Raw genomic sequence first — 20,618 nt, 5'->3', positions numbered from 1 at the left:
ACAGGATTCCCATGTCTCCTTCATGGAGACACACAACTTAGTTCTCTCTTTCTTTTCTTCTAACTTACTTTACTTAGTGAAGTCCAATATCTTTTCATGTAAATATGAGGCCCTATGCCTTACACTTCTGCTTCCAAACATTCTTGGCCCTTGCAGCTAGTTGTGTAACTCCATAGTTGACAAAACCATCACAATCTAGACACTCGTTTCTGTCCTTGGGATAAGATTTCATTTGATTTAAGAGTCATCTCCAGACCATCCTGCAGGTCTGCCTGTAGAGGAATATTTTTTTTTAATATTTATGTATTTATTTTGAGAGAGAGAGAGAGAGAGAGCAGGGGAGGGGCAGAGAGAGGGAGAGAGAGAATCCCAAGCATGCTCCGTGCTGGCAGCACAGAGCCCGATGCAGGGCTTGATCTTGTGAACTGTGACATCATGACCTGAGCTGAAATGAAGAGTTGGACACTTAACCAGCTGAACCACCCAGACACCCCTGCCTGTAGAGGAATACTATTCTCCAGGATATATTTGTTCCATTCCAACTTTTGTGTGATGCTTAGGCTGGTTATACTAAAGAAACATGTGCATAATGGTAGAACATTGAATCAGTAAACCTTAGAGACTATGGTCATTTAATTCAACCCCCCAACCTCAGTTTATAGAGCCAGAAACAAAGCCTCAGATAGATGAGTGCCTTTCATTCCAAAGGCCATTCCTTGACATGGGTGCTAAACTAGGTTTAAAAGCTTGGTGGCCCAAAGCCTTGTTTAGTGTTTTTATGCCACATTACTTTTAATCTTCTAGTTTAAATGTTTATGTCCCCCCCCAACTCATGTGTTGAAATTCTAATTCCCAAAATGATGGTATTAGGAAGTGGGGACTTTGGGATGTGATTAGGTCATGAGATGGATTAGTTTTCTTCTAAAAGAGACTCCACATAGGTCCCTTGCCCTTTTAGCCATGTAAAGTTACAGGAAACACACACACACACACACACACACACACACACACACATAGCTGTCTCTGAAGAAGGTCATCACCAAACACCTAACTTGCTGGGGACTTGGTCAAGGATCTCTCAGCCTCCAGAACTGTGAGAAATTTCTGTTGTTTATAAGCTACCCTGTTTGTGATACTTTGTTACAGCAGTCCATCTGGCTGAGGCACCTAGTGTGGACATCATTTGTGATGGTCACCAATACTTCCTTTAGGGGATAAAGGAAGAAGTTAGGCATGACCACGTGACTTGTTTTGGCCAATGAAATGTGAGCCGAAGTGAAGTGTGTCACTTCCACTCTAAGACCCTGTATGTTACCCCTCTGCTGCCATGGCAACAGGCAACATACTAGATGACAGAGGTTCTACCAGCTGAGGACAATGAGGAACAGCCCCAGTTGACTCATAAAGGGCATGTAGCACAGTGAGAAGTAAACTTTCATGGTTTTAAGTCACTGAAATTTGGGGGCTGTCACTGCAGCATCACCTGGCCTCTCCCTACTGGGGAAGCCTGAGCTACACCCCCACTCCCATGATGCACCTCTGTGCACGAAGACTAAAGAGGGTAAACAATGCAGCATATCAGAATACAACCCCATAAAACATTCCAAATTCCATGTCTCACCAGCATTCTTTCTTCCTCTTGGCTTATATTAGGGGTGGGGGATGTGGTTCATTACAAAGAATGAGTATTTTGATAGCTTCTCATTCTTGGAACTATTCTGCAGGTAAGTGCCTGGCGGAAATCTCCTTTAGTCTTAGAATGAAAAACATGATAAATTGGATTATTTTAATAAGTCAGTTCGTTATGACCTCAAACACATTATCCTGTAGTTATGCACACACATGTGCAAAAATCTTTGGTTTTCTTTGAGGCTTTTTATATAGATAATTCTCAGCACTCTATGAGTTTCTACATAACTTTATAAGCACCAACATACAGTAACTTGATGCTTTGAAAAAACCACATCATCAGATATCTCCAAATTAATAGTTATAAGTTAATGACAGCTCCTCATGGAATAGTAAGACAGCCTGTGTGACCTTGGGTAAGTCACTTAGCCTCTCTGGACTTCAGTTTCCTCCTCTGTAAAACAAGGATAGTGGGGTTATCCTGAGAATGAAGTTGGGTTGTGCACATTCTGTCTGGTTCATAATTAGTGCATAATGTTAACTATATTTGAGCCATTGAATAGTGAGAAATCTAGAAAGTAAGATCTCAATATTTTGCTTTCCAAGAAACTATGAATTCAGAAACTCTTTGGCCCACCAAGTGTTGGTTTTGGGGGAAATCTGTAAATCCTTGGTCCTGTCTTCCTGGTAAAGGTTTTAACACGCTTTTGAAAACACAGATGGTCAGACAAGTAGGTATTGCTAACAGTTCGGGAAATTTTTCCAGGCTCCCTGCTGAGAGCACACATCCAGATGGGAAAACCTTTAAAGGGCCAGGCTTATTTCGATTTTTGCCATCTTAAATTCTTGGACTTTTGCAGGTTTATAACAAAGCTCAGAAAATGCTAAAGCTTAAAGAAGAATTGAGAGGTGCCAAGGAAATGAAAGATGAGGTAAGGCTCCTAACTCTTCTACACACATGGAGTCGAACCATTGTTACAATTAACTTCAAACTCCAGTAATAAGCATCCCAAAATATCACAGAGATGTCGGCAGCAGACCATAGCATTTAAGAGCCCAGACTTGAACAAAGTGGGTCGTGGTCCACATCTAATAGCACTATAATATTGGGCATGTTACTTATCCTCTCTGAGCTTCCTTCCCCTTACTTAGAAAATATGAATAATTAGCACCCTTTTCAAAGGCTTGCTGTGAGGATTGAGTAAGATACTGTGTGTAAAACACCAGTGCTCAGGACATAAGAAGTGTTTAATAGATCTTAACTATTGTTGCCAACATTGTTCTTTATCTGGAATGGTATGGAAATGGAGTGTTCTAATTAGTCTAATATTTTGGCCAAACTGTGTTTACCTATTCCCTCACTTGTTCCAGAAAGCTTTTAAGGCGGATGTTTAGGTTAGCATAGGATTGTCCCACATGACTTATGCTTTTAACAGACCTTCTTCTAATGAACACTTTCCTGCTGCATTACTGCAGGAAGCTGTACAGAATTTGCTGCATATTCTTCAGGGAACAAGGATCTGGCATGGATTTTCTAGAAGGGCATTTCTTCATTCAACTTATATCCTTGGCCTGCCTTAGATGTGCCAGGCATAGTTCTAGGGGGTGAGCATAAAGCAGGGAACAAAATAGAGAAATATCCTTGTTCTTGTGGAGCTTACTCTGCACAAGTGAAGATTTCACTCTCTCTAGTGAAATAATTTGTCCAAGGGTATGATGGAGAAAAGTATGTAGCAATGGCCCAAGGGCCATAAAAATCAGCCCATATTCCATAGGTGGCTGACCTCTGTCATATGCCATGTGTATCCTAAACCATATATTTATGTAGTGTGCCAATTTTTAAAGAACTTAGAACACAATAAAATTATACTCATTCTTCACTAGATGAATAAAATTGGTTCCAAAATTTTTGCTCACAGGCAAAACTTTGTATAAGTGCCCATTAATTCCCATTATAAGTAATCAAAATCTGCAATGTTTCTATTGAGGGAAATGTAAACTCAGGAATAGAGTTAGTAAGATTGATAACAGTGCTTGAAATTACTGTATATGACTGTAAACTCTACTATTACATAGTAAAATGCTTCATTCCTGAAGCAATGATAATTTTAAAACATAATTCTCACTAGAAATTTATACATATTGAATGGTAGTCGTGGTTTCCATTGTTTGTTAAATATTTGTCTTTATCCTCAGATAAAAAACATAATTTCCCAAAGATGATGACCTTTATGGTATCGTTGGTTGACTCCAAAATTACTCTGGAATCCACCACCCGAGGTTTCTTGTTCGAGTGCCAAATCCTTCATAGAATGCTGCCATCTTAAATCTTTGTAATGCTCTTGACTTCTGAGACTACTTCTGAATCACAGGCTTCAGTTTCACATCAGCTTCCCCCAAAAAGAAGCATGAAACCATTTGTCAGTACTTTGAAGTCTAGAGCAAAATTTCTTCTGAGCTTTTGAAATGTATGTTCGAGAAGACATGCTCTTTGAAAAAGACCCATTTAATCAATACAGAAGATTTGCTTCAGTAAATAATCTGTTTTCCAATAACTATCAGCATTGCAACTGCAGTATCAGCCCTCACCATTTTGCCTGTGGTTGGTAGCTGCTGCTGATGTCATATGCCTTCAAATGGTGACCAGGTTCCAACCTCGTATAAGTAAAACCAGGGTATATAAATGCATGGCTTGTGAGTGAAAACTCACCCAGCAGCAGAGGCTTGTGATTTCAGCCATCGTTAATGACTTCAGATCTAGGGCAGGATCAGATGGTGCCCGCAGGTCAGCATTATGACTCTCAGTTCCTCTCATGCCCCAGTACTGGTTACAGAGCTTTGATTGATGAAATGTCAGATTAAATCAATTCCTGCCACATATTGATACTCAAAAGGCATCTGCCTGGAATTTAGCCTTCATAAAGTAGATAGGATTAGAAATAGTGTACAATGACCTCTGTGCAAGATATTAGCAAGAAATTAAGTTTCCTGGAACCTCAGAAACACTTGCATTTCTGGAGTTCTGAGGTGAGCACATCCTCTTCTTACAACTGCCTACAGTAAAAATCTTTTGTTGTTCATGGGAGTCAGCTCGTTGCTCTCCTAGCATTTCCACGCCTGTTCTGATGAATAAAAACCCCTGTATGATTTTGACTTTCAGAGTGAATGGTTAGGGGTTTCTTTGTTTGGTTTTTTGGTTTTTTTTTAATTTTAGAGAGAGTGAGTGGGGGAGAAGGGCAGAGGGAGGAAGAGAGGGAAAGAGAAAGAATTAAGCAGGCTCCACGCTCAGTACGGAGCCCGACTTGAGGCTTAATCCCGTGACCCTAGGATCATGACTTGAGCTGAAACTAAGAGTCAGACACTCAACTGAATGAGCCACACAGACGCCCCTAGTTTTGATTTCAAAAGAAAATTTCATTTGACATCCAACAAAACACATTTGTTATTCAGTTGGTTTGCAGAATCCTCTAAGAATTATTTATTCCAAACCTCTTGTTTTCTGAATGAAGAAATTGCCTCAGACACTCTGAGTCAAAGCTAATGTCCAAATTAGATGAGATCATCTACATTAAAGATCCAATTCTGAAGTCCTGTTGGTGCATTAGAATGGTGGCAAGCAGGTCTTCTGCTCAGAAGACATCTAAAAGTAGAGGGAGAGGGGTTTTTTATTGGCCTGACAAAGAGAAGGCATTTAGCTTTTAAGTTGGAGAAGCTCAAGTTGTATATCACTGCTACTTTGTTAATGAGTCCACAGTGTGCCAGGCTCCATATGGAACAATCCGGTGACATGGTCCTCACCTTAAGATGCGTATATTCAGCATTAAAGCAAGAGTATGGGGCACGTGACACTCTATAAAGCAGGCATTGTATTGTCGCCTAATCTGCTCATAGATGCCAAAGAAAGAGTCCTGTGGCAACAGGGGGAGAAGATCCCTAGGGTCTCAATACCCAGAGAGCCTCTATTCCCTATTCCCAGTGTGGCAGCAATGAGAAAAGGAATTTAAAGAACTGGAATCAAACTTCTGCTCCAGGTCGAGTCAAGGATTTTTTCTAGTTAGAAAACAGTGTCCGTACACCATTTTTTTTTTTTTTTAACTGCTCTGCACACATTCTCTTAAGAGAGTCCCTGGTAAATTGTTGTAATGGTAATTACATGCTTGGGGCAGTTGACATCCACTGTTATTTTTCTGAAAGTGAGGAACGAGGGACAGGAGCAAGAGAGGAAGAGAGAGAGTTTTGAGATAATGAAATCCTTTTAATGACAGAGCCATGCCGTTAACCTAATTAAACTGTAAAGTGGTAAAAAAAAAAAAAAAAAATCCAGGTACTAAATGGAAATGAAGAAATAAATCAGCTGAGACAGCAGCACTTCTGGGAAACCTTCTGAATTCCGAATACTCTGACATTGCGGTGTCCGATTCTCGTGGTTATCCTCTGGCCCCCCTCGGCCTTGTGCAGAGGTCTCTTAAACTGACCTGTCCAGTAAGGCTTGATTTATGATGTCCATATCAGGTCTCCAGCTCCCCTGGGGATGAGTGTTATGTAGCTCATGTATTTAAGAAGCCAGAGCAATCAGTGGGGTATGGTGGCAGATCACTGGCTACAGGGTCAGGAGAGCAGACCTCTCCTCATTCTGCTGCCAACCAGCTATGAGACCCTGGGCACTGTCGTTTGGATCACTTTACCATTTTTGTGCACCCATGGCTTCTGTATGCTTTTGTACCTGAAACGCTCTTAGAAGAATTGCCCTTGGGCTATTGGGGTCACTTTGCTCATAAGAGCAGAGAGCTGGAAGTCCTTGGGAGATTATATCCCATGGGGCAGCCCTTAGCCATTGACTGGCTGATAATGAGTCTAACAGCCCAGCTTTTGCAACTAATCAGGACAAACTCCCGAGGTGTAACTTACACTCCAGAGTTCCCTGTGGGATCAGGCAAAAGCTACTGCCTTGAGAACTTTGTCTGAAATAGTGCCCTTCCTTGGTTTCTTCTTCTTTTCCTGTCTTGCTTCCTTCACTTCCTGGTTGATTTCTCTTGGGAGTGTTTCTTTAATAGATGCTGGGAATCCTTGCCTAAGAGCCTGCTTTGGATAATCATGTACCATAAAAGTACCGGACTCAGTTCCAACACCTAAAACTCAGAAGTGGTAGTGCCTATCCTCTTGAGTGTTATGAAAAGTCTGCACGGTGACAGGACTAAAGCACTGGATAGGTTCACAAAGGGCTTCTTCCTAATTTCTTTCTATACTGTTGCCACCCACAACAGTGAGAGTGGACGGTGGCGTCCTAGTGTGATGGAGCACACACTTTCTTACCACAGCTCTACACCCCCAACTCCACCCAAGTTACTAGGCTCTGCACACTTTATTTTGATCTCTATCATTAATTTCCATTCTGACCTAGCTGTAATTAGCTAATTTTTTTCACTCGTAATCAAAGACAGATTATTTTATGCAACCAGCCCAGGGATTTTACTTTTATTCTCATTGGTGTACGTCTCCACAGAAAAGCACTCAGTTTACAGGTGAAGGACGTCTGTTGGATTAGTGGGTAGAAGAGAAAGTTAAAACACTTCAGAATCCACATCAACTCCATCACTGATTCACTATAGTCCTGACAAGTTCATTTGACATCTCACTATGTTCATTTCATCAGTGGCAGAACCATTAATATTTATAGACAGTCTGCGAGGTGCCTGGAATTATTCTAGGCACTGACTTCCTCTTGAAAAACAGAGGAAGTGTCTGTGATGTACCCACAGCAGTGGGTGAAGATTAATTAATGTAAATAAGTAATTGTCTGAATAATGCAGAGCACTCAGACACCTCGCAAATGGATACTGTGTAAATGTTACACTGGATGAGTAATAACAGCTAAGAGTTGATGGACAAATTTCCAGCAAATTTAAAGTCTCTGTCAACCAGTTAAGTGAACGAAAGTAAGCATTTTCTTGATAGTTTATAATTAATGCTTGTGTTTTTTCTGACTGCCTAGGTGGGGGAGAGAGACCGAGAAGTGAGCGGCCTGACCAGCAAGCTCTTGAGCCTGCAAGTTGACATCAAAAATCTGCATGATGTCTGCAAGAGACAGGGGAAGACCTTGCAGGAGAACCAACTCTGTGTGGAGGAGGCAATGATGAGTAGCAACCGCGTAAGGGATTCAGCAGCTACTACCCACCTCTGCTCCCTCAACTTCCACCTCCGCTTCCTTAGGCAGGAACAATAATGGAAAATTCTTCCACTAGTCATTCAAGAGCATTTATTGAGCAGAATTAAATACATGCACTCTCTCACTCTCTTGCTCTCTCTCTCTCTCTCTCTCTTTCTTGCTCTCTCTCTCTCTCTCTCTCACACACACACACACACACACACACACACACACACACGAACACCCCATCCCTGCCATCAGAACTTTTTCATTTAGCTATCTCCAAGGTCATCTACATTTGAGGCCCTGTCTTTTCTTTATCTGGCCTTTTACACCTGGATTTACAGCATCTGAGGCCAGAAAAGACCTGAAAAGACCAAATCCTAATTATATAAGGAGAGTAGCATCTCCTAATGGATGTTAGACAAACTTCTAAGTCAACCATGAAAATAACAACTGTCCCACTCGCTTAGAGGTGTCAATGATCATCAGCACAGCAGGTGATCTTTATTGCCACATCTGCAGCTCTCTGCCTACAAGCTTTTCTTCTAGATGCAGGAACCCAATCACCAGAGAAGCTCAAATGTGGAATGGTTAATGCCCCCAAAAGCAGCCCTCAACCAACGACTGATGGGGAAATGGATAAATAATCTATGTCTCTTGGCCCTCAGTCATAGAATACTCCAGGCATGCTCTTTGCTCTGTCCTGGAGTTCCTCAATGGGACCCTGCACCAGCTACCCACAATGGTAACTAGCTTGATAACACCCCCTTCCTTGTCTCATTTCTCCACCCGCCTACCTGAATTCCCCAAGATCACTTCCCACATAAACTACTATTTAACACTCAGTCCCGTGCCACAGAGCTTGCTTCTGGAGGTGTGCAAGCCAAGACACTCAGTAACACTTGTCCTGCACATGTATGAACAATGGCATGATCATCTTCCCCTGGCGTGATTATCTTTTTTGAACTAATACTTACCTGTAGGCTAGGCAGTTCACCAGCTGAGGCAACAATTAAGCCTGAGGTTTTCTCTTTTTGGAAACTCTAGTTCTAGGCTCTGTAAACCCATCTCTAAATTTATCCCCAGAAGCTGGGAAGCCAGCTGGAAGATATTTTCCCATAGCTCTCTGAAAACTTTGGGTTTATAAGATGCCTTATTTGCAGTCTTCATATCTTTTTAGGGACTTGAGTCCTTGGTAAACATGAAGCAGCTACTGGTTGCATAGATCTACTACTAGACCCCCTAGTTAGCCTTAGCTGTGTAAGACTGTGTAAGACTCCACTGTCTTCTTCAATATTTGTGGTCTGGTCTCTCTTAATTGGGTCTATTAGACTTCTTTCAGGACTTACTACTTCTCTGTCAAAACCACAGATTTTTCCTCTACAAAGTCCTAAAAATGTTACCAACAAAGCAATTCCACCTTATCCTACTGAGCGTTACTGTCCTTTCTCCAGGAGGTCACAAACATAGAAAAATCCATTGGTTTTCCTAAATGGATCTCAGGAAGAATATTATCATAATTTACTTCTTTCTAAATATTAACATTTTTTGATATTCTCACCATTGCTGTCACAAGTTTATTTATTCCCCCAGTCAGGGATAGCCATGTGGCTTATAAATGTACCTAGCAACTTGGAAGGAGAAAGGTATTAAATCGCATTTTATTATTCTAATTGCCCAGAAGAAGGTCTAACAGCTTGAAATAAGCTTTAAAACAGGCTCTCTTTTTTTCCTAGCACTTAGTGCAGAATTTAAATTGGAGACTGCGCATACAAATACACAATTAGATGTAGACTTATACTCATCCACTCAGAAAATCCCTGCAAGATCTGCCTTCTACAAGGAAATGTAATATGGGAACAGAGGGGAAAACCCAAGACTTTCTGAAATTTTTGACTACTATCTAACAAAGATCTGGAGAAATAAACCAGAGGTCACAATTAAGAACTAGAATTAAGAGACAAAATTAAAATAATACATCGGATATTAACATGTAACTACAGGGATCGCAGGTAGGGGGTGGGTAACCTAGTAAATCAAGAATATGTCATGCTCCAAAACCCAGGAACAGAGATAGCTAAAGCAAATGAGGTACCGAGGGTACAAATGTTATAGGGCACTCACCCTCAAGTGCCAACCTGGAGACTGAATGCCTTCTTAAAATCTGCACTTGCCTCACTGTAGTCCTGAACCTGCCCAGGAACCTTTCAATTAACGTGAAAGGAGAAAAGAACAACAGAGATATCATAATAAAAGAATGATCAAATTAGAAAAAGAAAGGTCTTTCTGTGCAATTTCCCAGGCCCCTTGGCCCCGGTGGTGGCCTGGGGAGAACACCCTGATTTTCAGTAGAGCTTAGATTATCAAACTCATCTTTGAAGTGGATGTAGGACACTATTCTTAGCATAAAACTGGGCAAGAAATTTGATTTCTGAAAATAAAAGTAACCAGTTGAATACAGGTTAATACATCCGTGATGGAAATTATGGCACAGAAATATGACTGACATTGAGTCATTGGGAATGAAAAACAATTTTTTTATGTGGAACTGCTAAATGCCTTGTGGAATCTGGGATTGGATCCTCGAACAGAAAAAAAAAATTAGTGGGAAAACAGATAAAATCCGAATAAAGTATGTAGTTTAATAGTAATCTACCAATGTTAATTTTCTAGCTGGACAAATGTACTATAGTTATGTAAAATGTTAGTGTTAGGAGAAGACAGGTAAAAAGCATATGGGAATTCTATATACTACTTTTGCAATTTTTCTGTACATCTAAAACTATTCCAAAATAAAGAGGTTTTTTTCTTTAAAGGGAATCTCTGATAAGCAGAGATCACTGATAAGAAAAATGTCTGAACCATGAAGATGTATCCAAAAGAAATGCATGTCGCTTAAACACACAGTTTTACACTCTACCAATACAAGAAAGTACAAGAAATGTAACTTGTAGAAGATATGAAAAGTAACAGATAAACTAATCTAGTGATAAAAGGGTAAACTAGAGTTACAGAGAAAATACCTCGCTTAACACCTCTAAAATAAAGAAGTTCATGACAATGACTGGGGAAAGATGAGAGTTTCAGTTCTTAAATGAAGGGGAAAAGGCAGCAGGGATCCAGTTATCAGAGCAATGCCAACCTGAGACAGAAGAGAGTGCAAACTAGAATAGGGAATAAAATGGTTAAAAAGTATTTTGAAAAGCCGGCTTTAGGCAAATCAGCAGGACCTGATGACATACTTTGAAGAGTACTTAAGGAATTGGCAGGTGTTATTACATAGCTGCTAGCGATTATTTTTGAGAACTCAAGAGGATAAAGAAAGTCCCTGTAGACTGAAAAAGGGTAAATGAAGTGCTCATCTTTTTAAAAAGGGAAAAAGGACAATCCTGGTAATTATAGACCTGTCAGCTTAACTTCAATATCAGGGAAAATATAGAACTTAACATCAATCAATTAGCATCAACTTGAAAAGCACAAAGTATTGGGTAGAAACCAAAGTGACTTCTCAAAAGGCAAATCATGCCAGGCCAATTAATTTCCTTCTGTGATCAAGTAGCCACATAGGCAAGGAAAGAGCAATAGCTATAATCTCTTTGACCATAAGTAGGGCTGAGAAATTGACTAAATATGGCAACAGGTTCCTACAGGTGGCCAGTGCTCTCCATCTTTTAAAACACCTGAGGCCTGGATAGAAATCTGTCTGAGAAACACGGTGGACCTGACAGCCTTCTGGAACCATTCAACTCTGAATGGTAACTTCAAGAACTAATCTTACTTCCAGAAGATTACTTCCAACTTGCTTATTTTCTCCAAATCTCAGTTTAAAGGTCAAAGCAGAATCTCATAAAATATCTATGTCTTCACTGGAAAGAAAACTTAAAAAAAAAAAAAAGAAGACAAAGAGGCAGTAGAAAATGCACTGATGCCTTTCTCATACTGCTCTTTGGCACATCTATAAGTGAAATGCAGACTTAATCCATAACATGTCATTTTCTATTAATTTAGAATTAAGACAAAATAATCTTTTGAATACTTAAGAATAAATAAGTAGAAATTTAATAGGTCTCAAACAATTCCAGGCATTTCTCCAAGACTTTGAAATTTGACCTCTAAACACATTGGTATCTATAGTGTACAAATGTTTAAAATTCTCATCAAGGAAACTCTAGTTTCTCTGTAGATATGGGCAGTTCTTTGGATCTTCAAAACCAGACAAATTTGGCCAGGCATTATGTTTGCCCTGTACTGGAAGATGTGAATGAACTCTCATCATCTGGTTGGCCTATCATGTTACTTCAAACCAAAATTAAACCCAGAAGACTCAACATGACCTCTGGGGAAGAGAAATTGGAACTAACAGTTCACCAGTATCACTAACAGTTTGCTGAGCTTTATACACATAGGAAATGACATTCTTTATCTACAGGAGGCTTTCAAGCCACAGAACAATTATGAACACACCTAGGATTAGATGATGTACCACGTTCTAGGAGGGGAAACCCTAAAGAAAAAGTTTGACTTTAAAAAAAGATGAACAAAGAGCACTTCTTTCATTCTTTTGTGTGATGAAGAGAAAATAGGAACTTGGAAATAAGGGGAAACTAAGAAAGAATGAACAGTGAAGAGAGCACAGTTTGTTTTCAACTGGGTCATATATACCCATCAGTAGAGAGGCAGGTCCAAATCAACAGTTACACACAAGTACTGGAGGGACCAGGAATCCAGTTTTTATAATTTTCAGAGATCAAATCAACTTCAACAAAGCCAAGAAAAACTGAATTTGGGAAAAATTTGATAAGGATTTTGTTGGTTATCTGCTTCACTAAAATAAGCCCTCTGAATTAACCCTACCCCAGGATGTTCACCCCCTTGTTTTGGCTCTAGCCACATTTAATATTTATTCTTGACCATGTCTTTTTCCAAGTAGCTTTCTACCCCCAGCTTACCTGCAGAGACAGAAGACTTCGGCAGTTGAGAACATCCCCCTATACATGTATGTGTGCATGCACACACACCCACATACCACTCCCAAGTCCCTTCTCTTTGAACCTCATTCATCGATGAGTTCTGAGAATAGCAACATTTAAAAAAAAAATTTTAATGTTTATTTATTGGGGGTGGGGGAGGGGACAGAGGGGCAGAGAGAGAGGGAGACCCAGAATCTGAAGCAGGCTCCAGGCTCTGAGTTATCAGCACAGAGCCCATTGCAGGCCCCAAACCCACGAACCATGAGATTATGACCTGAGCCGAAGTCGGATGCTTAACCGACTGAGCCACCCAGGCACCCCAAGAATAGCAACATTCTTATTTTGAAAAGAATGAGAACACTTAACTAAAAATATTCCATCTAAATGTTGGCAATTATAGCTGCACAGAGTAAATACAAAATTCAGCTTTGTTTGGCTTAAGAAAGAAGTCATCATTAACTTCCCTTCAGCCACATACACCAGATATTCAGGCCAAAAGTTTGGCTTGTCTTTGTCTAGGATTTCTTTTGCCGGTGACCACAATGGTGCATTTTCAGTCTTCTCATTCAGAATGAACTGACACAATTAGCTTTTGTCTTTCTCCTTTTGAGCTGGGCTGAGCTTCCCTTCTCTTACCTGAGCCACCCCACTCACTCTCACTAGAGAAAGTTTTCCCTCTTTTCAGTCCCAGTTCTCACAAAATTAATCTCATTAAACTTCAGTCTCTCCAGTTACTCAGACCAAAACCTTGGAGTCGATTTGCCTTGAATGATCATCATCTCCGACCATCCAACACAGCAACCAATCCTATGGAATCTATTTTCAAAACATATTTACAATCCAGCCATTTCTCCCAACTTCCACCTTGGTCCATGCCACCATCCCTTCTTGCCTGGATTCTTGTAGCAGCCTCTTTGCTGGTCTCTCTGCTTCAGTCTTTGCCTCCCTACAGTTGATTTTCAGTAGAATGGGCAGTGTGTAACATCTGGGCCTTTGTAACATCTAAAGGATATCATTTCACTTGTCTGTTCAGTACCTTCCAATGACCTTTTATCTCACTGAAAGGAAAAGTTAAAGTTTTTAGAATGGACTATGTGGCCCTGAAAGGACCTCACCTCTCTTTCTTTCTCACCTCATCTGGTACCACTCTCCCCCATTCTCTGCTCCAGCCAGAACAAAGTGATTCCTCAGACACCACCAGGCACCTCCCACCTCCAAGCCCTAGCCCAAGCCGTAGCCCAAGCCCTAGCCCAAGCCGTTATCTCTCCCTGGAATGTTCCTGCTGTAGATTCCCACCAGGCTCTTTCCCTGCCTCCTTCAAATCTTAGCTCAAATACCACCTTCTCAATTTGATCCTCCGTTAAAATTCTTAATTCAAAATTACAGTTCCCTCCATGCAAGCATTCTTCATCCCTCTCCCCTGCTTTACTCTCTTCCATAGCACTTTTTCCTTTTAATACACTACATTATTTACTTACTTAATTTGCTGACTCCCCCCTCCCCACTAGATGAAAAATGCATGAAGGCAGGTATTCTGTTTTATATGCTTCTATATCCCCAATATCTGGTACCGTGCTTGACACATAGTAGGTACACCATAATGTTTGCTAAACAAATTAAAGGAAAATATCACATCTGCAGATGGCTACTATGTTAATGCTCATAGCAGCATTATTCAGGATAGCCAAAAAGCTGAAACAATCCAAATATCTATCAACTGGTGAACAGATGAACAAAATATGGTATATTCATACTATTCAGCAATAAAAAAAAAAGAACAAAATACTGATTCTTTCTATAGCCTGGATGAACCTCAAAAACATTATGCTAAGTGAAAGAAGACAGACACAAAAGATGACATACAATTCCATTTATATGAAATGTCTAGAAAGGGCAAATCCATAGAGGCAGAAAGCAGATTAGTGGTTGCCTGGAGCTGGGGTAGGAACAGGAGTGACAAATGGGCATGAGAGAATTTTCTGAGGTGATGGAGATGTTCTAAAACCAGATTGTAAAATGGTTGCACAACTATATAAATTTTCAACAAATCATTGAACTGTACACTTACAATGGTTGAATTTTATGATATATAAAGTATACTTCAATAACCCTGTAAAAAATGTTAATTTTTTAAAAATTTGAAAGTACTCTGTTAATTAGCCCGAGACCACAAGTTCACATTTTTGGGAGCCAATGATATTGTCTGTTCTCTGTTTTACTTCCTACTTTCCTTTAATACCTAACCGTGTGTAAATCTCTATGTCCTATAGAAGCAGACATGGCCCCGGCCTCCAGGAGTTTATAATCTAATTAGAAGTTAAGATATACAGAGGTCACTGCAATGCAAGGTGGAATGTGAAATGCCATATTAAAGACATGCCAGTAAAGTGTATGGTATTGGTGCAAAGGCAACTTTGCAGGGAAAACAAGGAAAGCAAGAATTGGACAGTTTTAAAGAATGAATAGGAGGATAATAAGCAGAAATGGGAGTTAAGGAATGCCCATGGGCCACCCTCTTCATCCACCTCTCTTTCATATGTCATCAAGGATGTTGGGCAAGCAAATATAGAAACTTGAGTGCAAAGACCTCAACTGTACTGTAATAAATACCTCAGGGATACATCCTACCAGCAGTATACCTGATACAAAGCAGGTGCTCAATGTATGTTTATTGAATGAATGAGTAAAAACATAAGATGGGTCTATAGCAGCTTTTCAAGTTGACTGTGGATTAGCAGGAAGAAATCTCTCTCTCTCTATCTCTATCTCTATCTCTATCTCTCTATTTCTCTCTGTGTGTGTCTCTCTGTCTGTGTCTCTCACACACATACATACACACACACACTCAGCATCTACAGGGTCACATCTTCCTTCAGGAGGAGACAACAGAGTCTGTGCCCAGATGTCCCTGAATGATAGCTCTGCCTCCCATTTCCCAGCATTCCAAAAAGCTGTTTCCCCAAGAGTGTACCTTTTTTTTTTTTAACGTTTATTTATTTTTGAGACAGAGAGAGACAGAGCATGAACGGGGGAGTGTCAGAGAGAGGGAGACACAGAATCTGAAACAGACACAGAATTCTGAAACACAGAATCTGTCAGCACAGAGCCCGACGGGGGGCTCGAACTCACGGACTGCAAGATCATGACCTGAGCCGAAGTCGGCTGCTTAACCGACTGAGCCACCCAGGCGCCCCAAGTTTACCTTTTTATCTGAGCATTTTTAATAATCGAGTTCAGTCCAAGAACACTGACCAGAAATTCACTACATTCTAGGTCAGTTAGGTTATTTTTAAATTGAAGACCAAACAAACAAACAAACAAACCCATATTAACATGTGTATCTTTATACTACTTTCTAGATTCTTTAGCTGTATGTTTTTTTCTTCTGGCCCAAATAATATGACTGGTAGATCCAAATAGTAAGAAAGACCTAGGTTTTTTTTTCTTTCAAATCCTCCTTACAGGATGGAAATATAAAATGATTTTTCATTGTGAATACAGTGAAGTGTTTAGTAAGTGTTCTGTGGATGAAAGGATGACTATAGATGGATGTGAATTGTTGGACAAGTGAAAAAAATCAAAGAATGAATGCAAACTGAGCCACAACCTAAAGTTCTTTCCATATATTTGATCTCAATTGCAGAATAAGAAGCAAGTGCTAGCATTCAAGGAGCCGCGGATGGAGTTTGAGCCCAGTAAGCAGTGCCATCTGAGGCAACTCCAACAACTCAAGAAAAAATTGCTTGCTCTCCAGCAAGAACTGGAGTTTCGCACAGAAGAGCTGCAGACTTCTTACTGTTCCCTCCTACAGTATCAGTCCGTCCTAGAAAAGCAGACTTCTGACCTGGTTCTTCTCCACCATCACTGCAAACTAAAAGAAGATGAGGTATACATAGAATAACTATAGAAATGTCTCCTTGCCCATGTACCTACAGAAATCAGGTCGTACCTACTAGAAAACAGACAGTGGGCTTACAGAGAACTTCCCAATATCCTGAGCAGGTTTTATCAATGTTCCCTCTTTAATTCTCATTATTTTTGAAACCAAACAGAGGGAACTAAACAGAATGGCATAAATGAGAGCTCCACTAACGATACATGTGGGGCACACAGTGTGTGTATATGTGGTGTGCATATAGGTCCATCATTTCCATCCTATTACCATTGCAATCTAAATGCAAAAGACTCTAGGTCTCTGAGGGTTATAAAAAAGAGGCATAAAATCCATTAAATGAACCATTTTTAGAAAAATCAGATTTTGATAATATATAAATTTTTAGCACTTTGATAGTTGATAAGATAACCAGACATTGAGTCTGAGTCAATCACTGAGAGTACCAGATTGGTCATTTTTTCAGACTGGAGTTTTAGATCATAGAGACTTAAGTATATTCTGTACATTCATTTCTATTCATGTGCCAGGATAGTATTTTTTAAACCAGAAAGAGCATCCTTGTGGAATCCCGAGTCAATTCCAAAGACCAAAACTATAGAATTTAAGCCAGTTAAGCAGTGGTAGCACTAGCAGCAGTAAAAACTATAGGTTCTATGTAATGAGACAGGCAGCCTCCCCTGGTATTTTCTTCCTTTGCCTTTTGAGATAAAATTCCAGAGACTCTCTAGGATAGTGCTAAGATGGCTGGAGGTGGATGGTCTAGGACTATTTCGGGAACTGCAATTCTAGGGTCCTATCTTTTGGGTCCACCATCATCAGCTCCAGACTTCCATTTTTTAGGTCTCCTAAGATGGCTGCTGGAGCTCCAAACTTCACATCCTGTGATGGGGGCAAATAATCAGGATGGGGGCAAGGGAGGAGGAGGAGAGGAAAAGACACTCTTCTCTTTTAAGGACACCTTCCAGAAGCCCCACACAACACTTTCATTTATGCATCATGGGCCAGAGTTAGTCATATGGCTACAGCTAGTTTCTAGAAAGCCAAGGAAATGTATTTTAGTGAGGTGCACTGCCATCCCAAATGAAGTCAAGTTTCAACTATGAAGGAGGAGGGGGAGAGTTGATGTGGGATCTGGCAAGTAGCAGTCACTGACAAAGATCTCACACAAGGAAAGCATTGGAAAAAATTACTCTCAACATTCTGCCAAGTTTCCTCAATACTTTGTTACTCAGTAGCATTAAACTTTGTGGAAGGTTGTGTTTCCCAACAGCAGAGCCTACGACAAGGAAATGAATGGAAGTAGTTTATTCAGGAGGTGATCCCGGAGAGAGAGTGGGGAAGTGAGTCAAAGAAAGGCAGGAAGCCCATAAAGAAAATCACAAGACCCCTGCTGTGGGCACCTGGGGTTCATGCCCTCTGGAGAACCCTGGGAGAAAGTGTAGAACATGGTGATCCCATGCCAACCCACCCAGTCAGTGGTTGAAGGATGCACCTGAGGCTTTTAACTCCCCAGTACTTGTAACCTGCCTTGTCTTTCTCCTCTGCTTGAGTGGGCTCCTGAGGCCAGAGCATCCCTCAGGCAATGAGTTGAAGATGTTTGTGGTTGGAATGCATTTAGCATGCAAAGGAATGGTGAGTGCCAAGGGGATGTGAGCAAGTCACTGACAGCTTCGGTTATAGACATTTAAACATAAATATTCCTTTCCTCTTTCCCTTACCTAATAAACATCTCAAACTAAGTGACCTTTTCCTAAGAGTAACTTCAAATGGCAATAAATAGCTTAGACTTACAGAATGCGTTCTATCCAGTTTCTACACTGAACTATTTGAACCAAGATGAAACATTCCTTGATGACCCTCCCGCTCTTTTCTCCTTCAATACATATAACTCTAGCCATACAACCTAGCACACTCAACTCTAGACAGTTGTTTGCTAGTTATAAATTACATATTCCCCCAAATTATCCCCTCAACATATCCCCTCAACACCCAAGACATTGCTTATGAGCACTCAATAAATACCTGTCAGTTGGTTAACTAATTAACTGATTAGGAAGGAAAGGAATCTAGATAAGAATTGTGCAAGTCCCAGAGGAATTTGGGGTTGTTCCCCCATGGTCTCTCAGGAACTTTGCTGTGTGCATGAGGGGCTCCACTTTTTCTAAATTGATCTCTAGAGAATACCTGGGAAGGAAAGAATACTGGCATTTCAAGCCCTTAAAAAAATGGAGCTATAGAAATGCATTCATATTAATCAACTGACAAGTTGTTATTGAGTTTTTACTACATGCCAGGCAGAATGGGAAATAGGAAATGGCCCCTGCCTTTAAGAAGTTTACCATCCAAATAGGACCATCTTTTTTTTTATTTCTAATCATTAACATTCTGATATTGTATATCATAGCTTTTAAATCTGTGCTGGGCCTATTCTGAACATCTGGGCTTCCAGTTAAGACATAAGACTCCTCTACGTGGGGTCTGATAGCTGTGCTCTTTCCTCATGAGATGCCTCCATGAGTTCAGTGTGGTTTCATTCCTACACCAACAGGTGATTCTCTATGAGGAGGAAATGGGAAATCATAATGAGAACACAGGGGAGAAGCTCCATTTGGCACAGGAGCAACTTGCTTTGGCCGAGGACAAGATCATCTCCCTAGAAAGGAGCCTAAACCTCTACAGGGATAAATACCAGACTTCCCTAAGCAACATTGAGTTACTGGAGTGCCAAGTGAAGATGTTGGAGGGGGAGCTCAGCGGGATTGTCAGTCAGGTAGGACTCACCCCAGACCACTCAGACCAGGCACTCCAGCAAGTGGACGTACTTCCTGGTTGTCCCTAACAGTCCCTGCTTCCTCTGAGGGAAACCCAAACCTTCAACCAGATGTCGTTCCCTCCCTTCAGTGTTGGAGCCCTCAGCTTTCAATTTCCAGCCTTTACATCTCCTTTCAGATTCCTCCCTAGGAATTTTGAAGCTCCTTAATTAATATAAAGATGCAGCATTTCTAATAACTGGACTTTCAAATCTTCCATGTTCTCATGGGGGGGTTCTGGCTGGGGGGCTCATGTAGGTCACAGGACTCATGCATACCATACCTCAGGGTCAAACGGGGAGAAACCCATAAAAGATAACAAAGAAGAGCCAAAATGCCTGAATCCCCTTTTTTTTCCTTTAATTGCTTTTTTTAATTACACAAGTAATACAACAATGTAGGCTCTCTAGACAGAATTACAGAGATTAAACTTGAAAGCCTGCCTTCAGCCTCCTCTACCCACCCCCCCTCCTCCCCTTAGGTAATCATTTGAAAAATCTGTTGGGAATCTTCCTCAGTCTTTTGTTATACAGTTACATATATAAATGGTTAGGATTTTCTTTTTATATAAATGGGTCATTTCATAAATGTGGTTCTCCACCTTGCCTTTTAAATGTAGATCTTGACAATTTCCATTTCCTTGTATTCTATGGTATGACTATACCATCTACTGACCTATTTTGTCTATTACAAACAAGCTATAATGAACATCCTTATTCCTATGGGATAATTTCCTGAAGTGGGATTGCTGAGTCAAAGGATATGCTTATTTTTAATGTTTAAAGATACTTCTAAATTGAATGTCAAAAAGGTTCTCCCAGTTTACACCTTTACCAACAATAATAAAGGGAGCTTACTTCCTCTCACTCCCATGGTTATGTTTTCAGTCTTTTTACATTTTGCTAACCTGATGCATGGGGAAAAAAAGTTTTTCATTACAGTTTTCATTTCCTTTAGTTCTAACAGTTGAAGGTTGGGCTCCCCACCAAGCAGACTCTGAGACAAATTGGCAAGCAGTACATTTTGGTAGGCAGATCCCTGGGTATCAGCACCTGTGACAGGAAGGAGAAGGAAGCAAGGTTGAGCAGAGGGAGAAGCTGAGCTGTGATGCAGTCCCAACAAAGGCCTTAGCCAACCCTGTGGGGAGCTCTGGGGCTGAACAGACC

General features: G+C 40.6%; 1 protein-coding gene across 1 annotated transcript in view; it reads left to right on the top strand.

The window, feature by feature from the left end:
* The first annotated feature begins 2,510 nt into the window (after window positions 1-2,510).
* PMFBP1 (polyamine modulated factor 1 binding protein 1) overlaps window positions 2,511-20,618 on the top strand; it is a 43,412-nt gene continuing 25,304 nt past the window's right edge. Inside the window, exons 1-4 of the mRNA XM_030298512.1 lie at window positions 2,511-2,561; window positions 7,622-7,777; window positions 16,391-16,633; window positions 19,191-19,412. Of these exons, the coding sequence (XP_030154372.1) occupies window positions 2,511-2,561; window positions 7,622-7,777; window positions 16,391-16,633; window positions 19,191-19,412 (672 nt within the window). The remainder of the gene's footprint in view (window positions 2,562-7,621; window positions 7,778-16,390; window positions 16,634-19,190; window positions 19,413-20,618) is intronic.

The sequence above is a fragment of the Lynx canadensis genome, chromosome E2 (genome assembly GCF_007474595.2).
Source record: "Lynx canadensis isolate LIC74 chromosome E2, mLynCan4.pri.v2, whole genome shotgun sequence".
NCBI classification, from domain to species: Eukaryota; Metazoa; Chordata; class Mammalia; order Carnivora; family Felidae; genus Lynx; species Lynx canadensis.
This window is presented reverse-complemented; position numbering and strand designations above follow the sequence as displayed.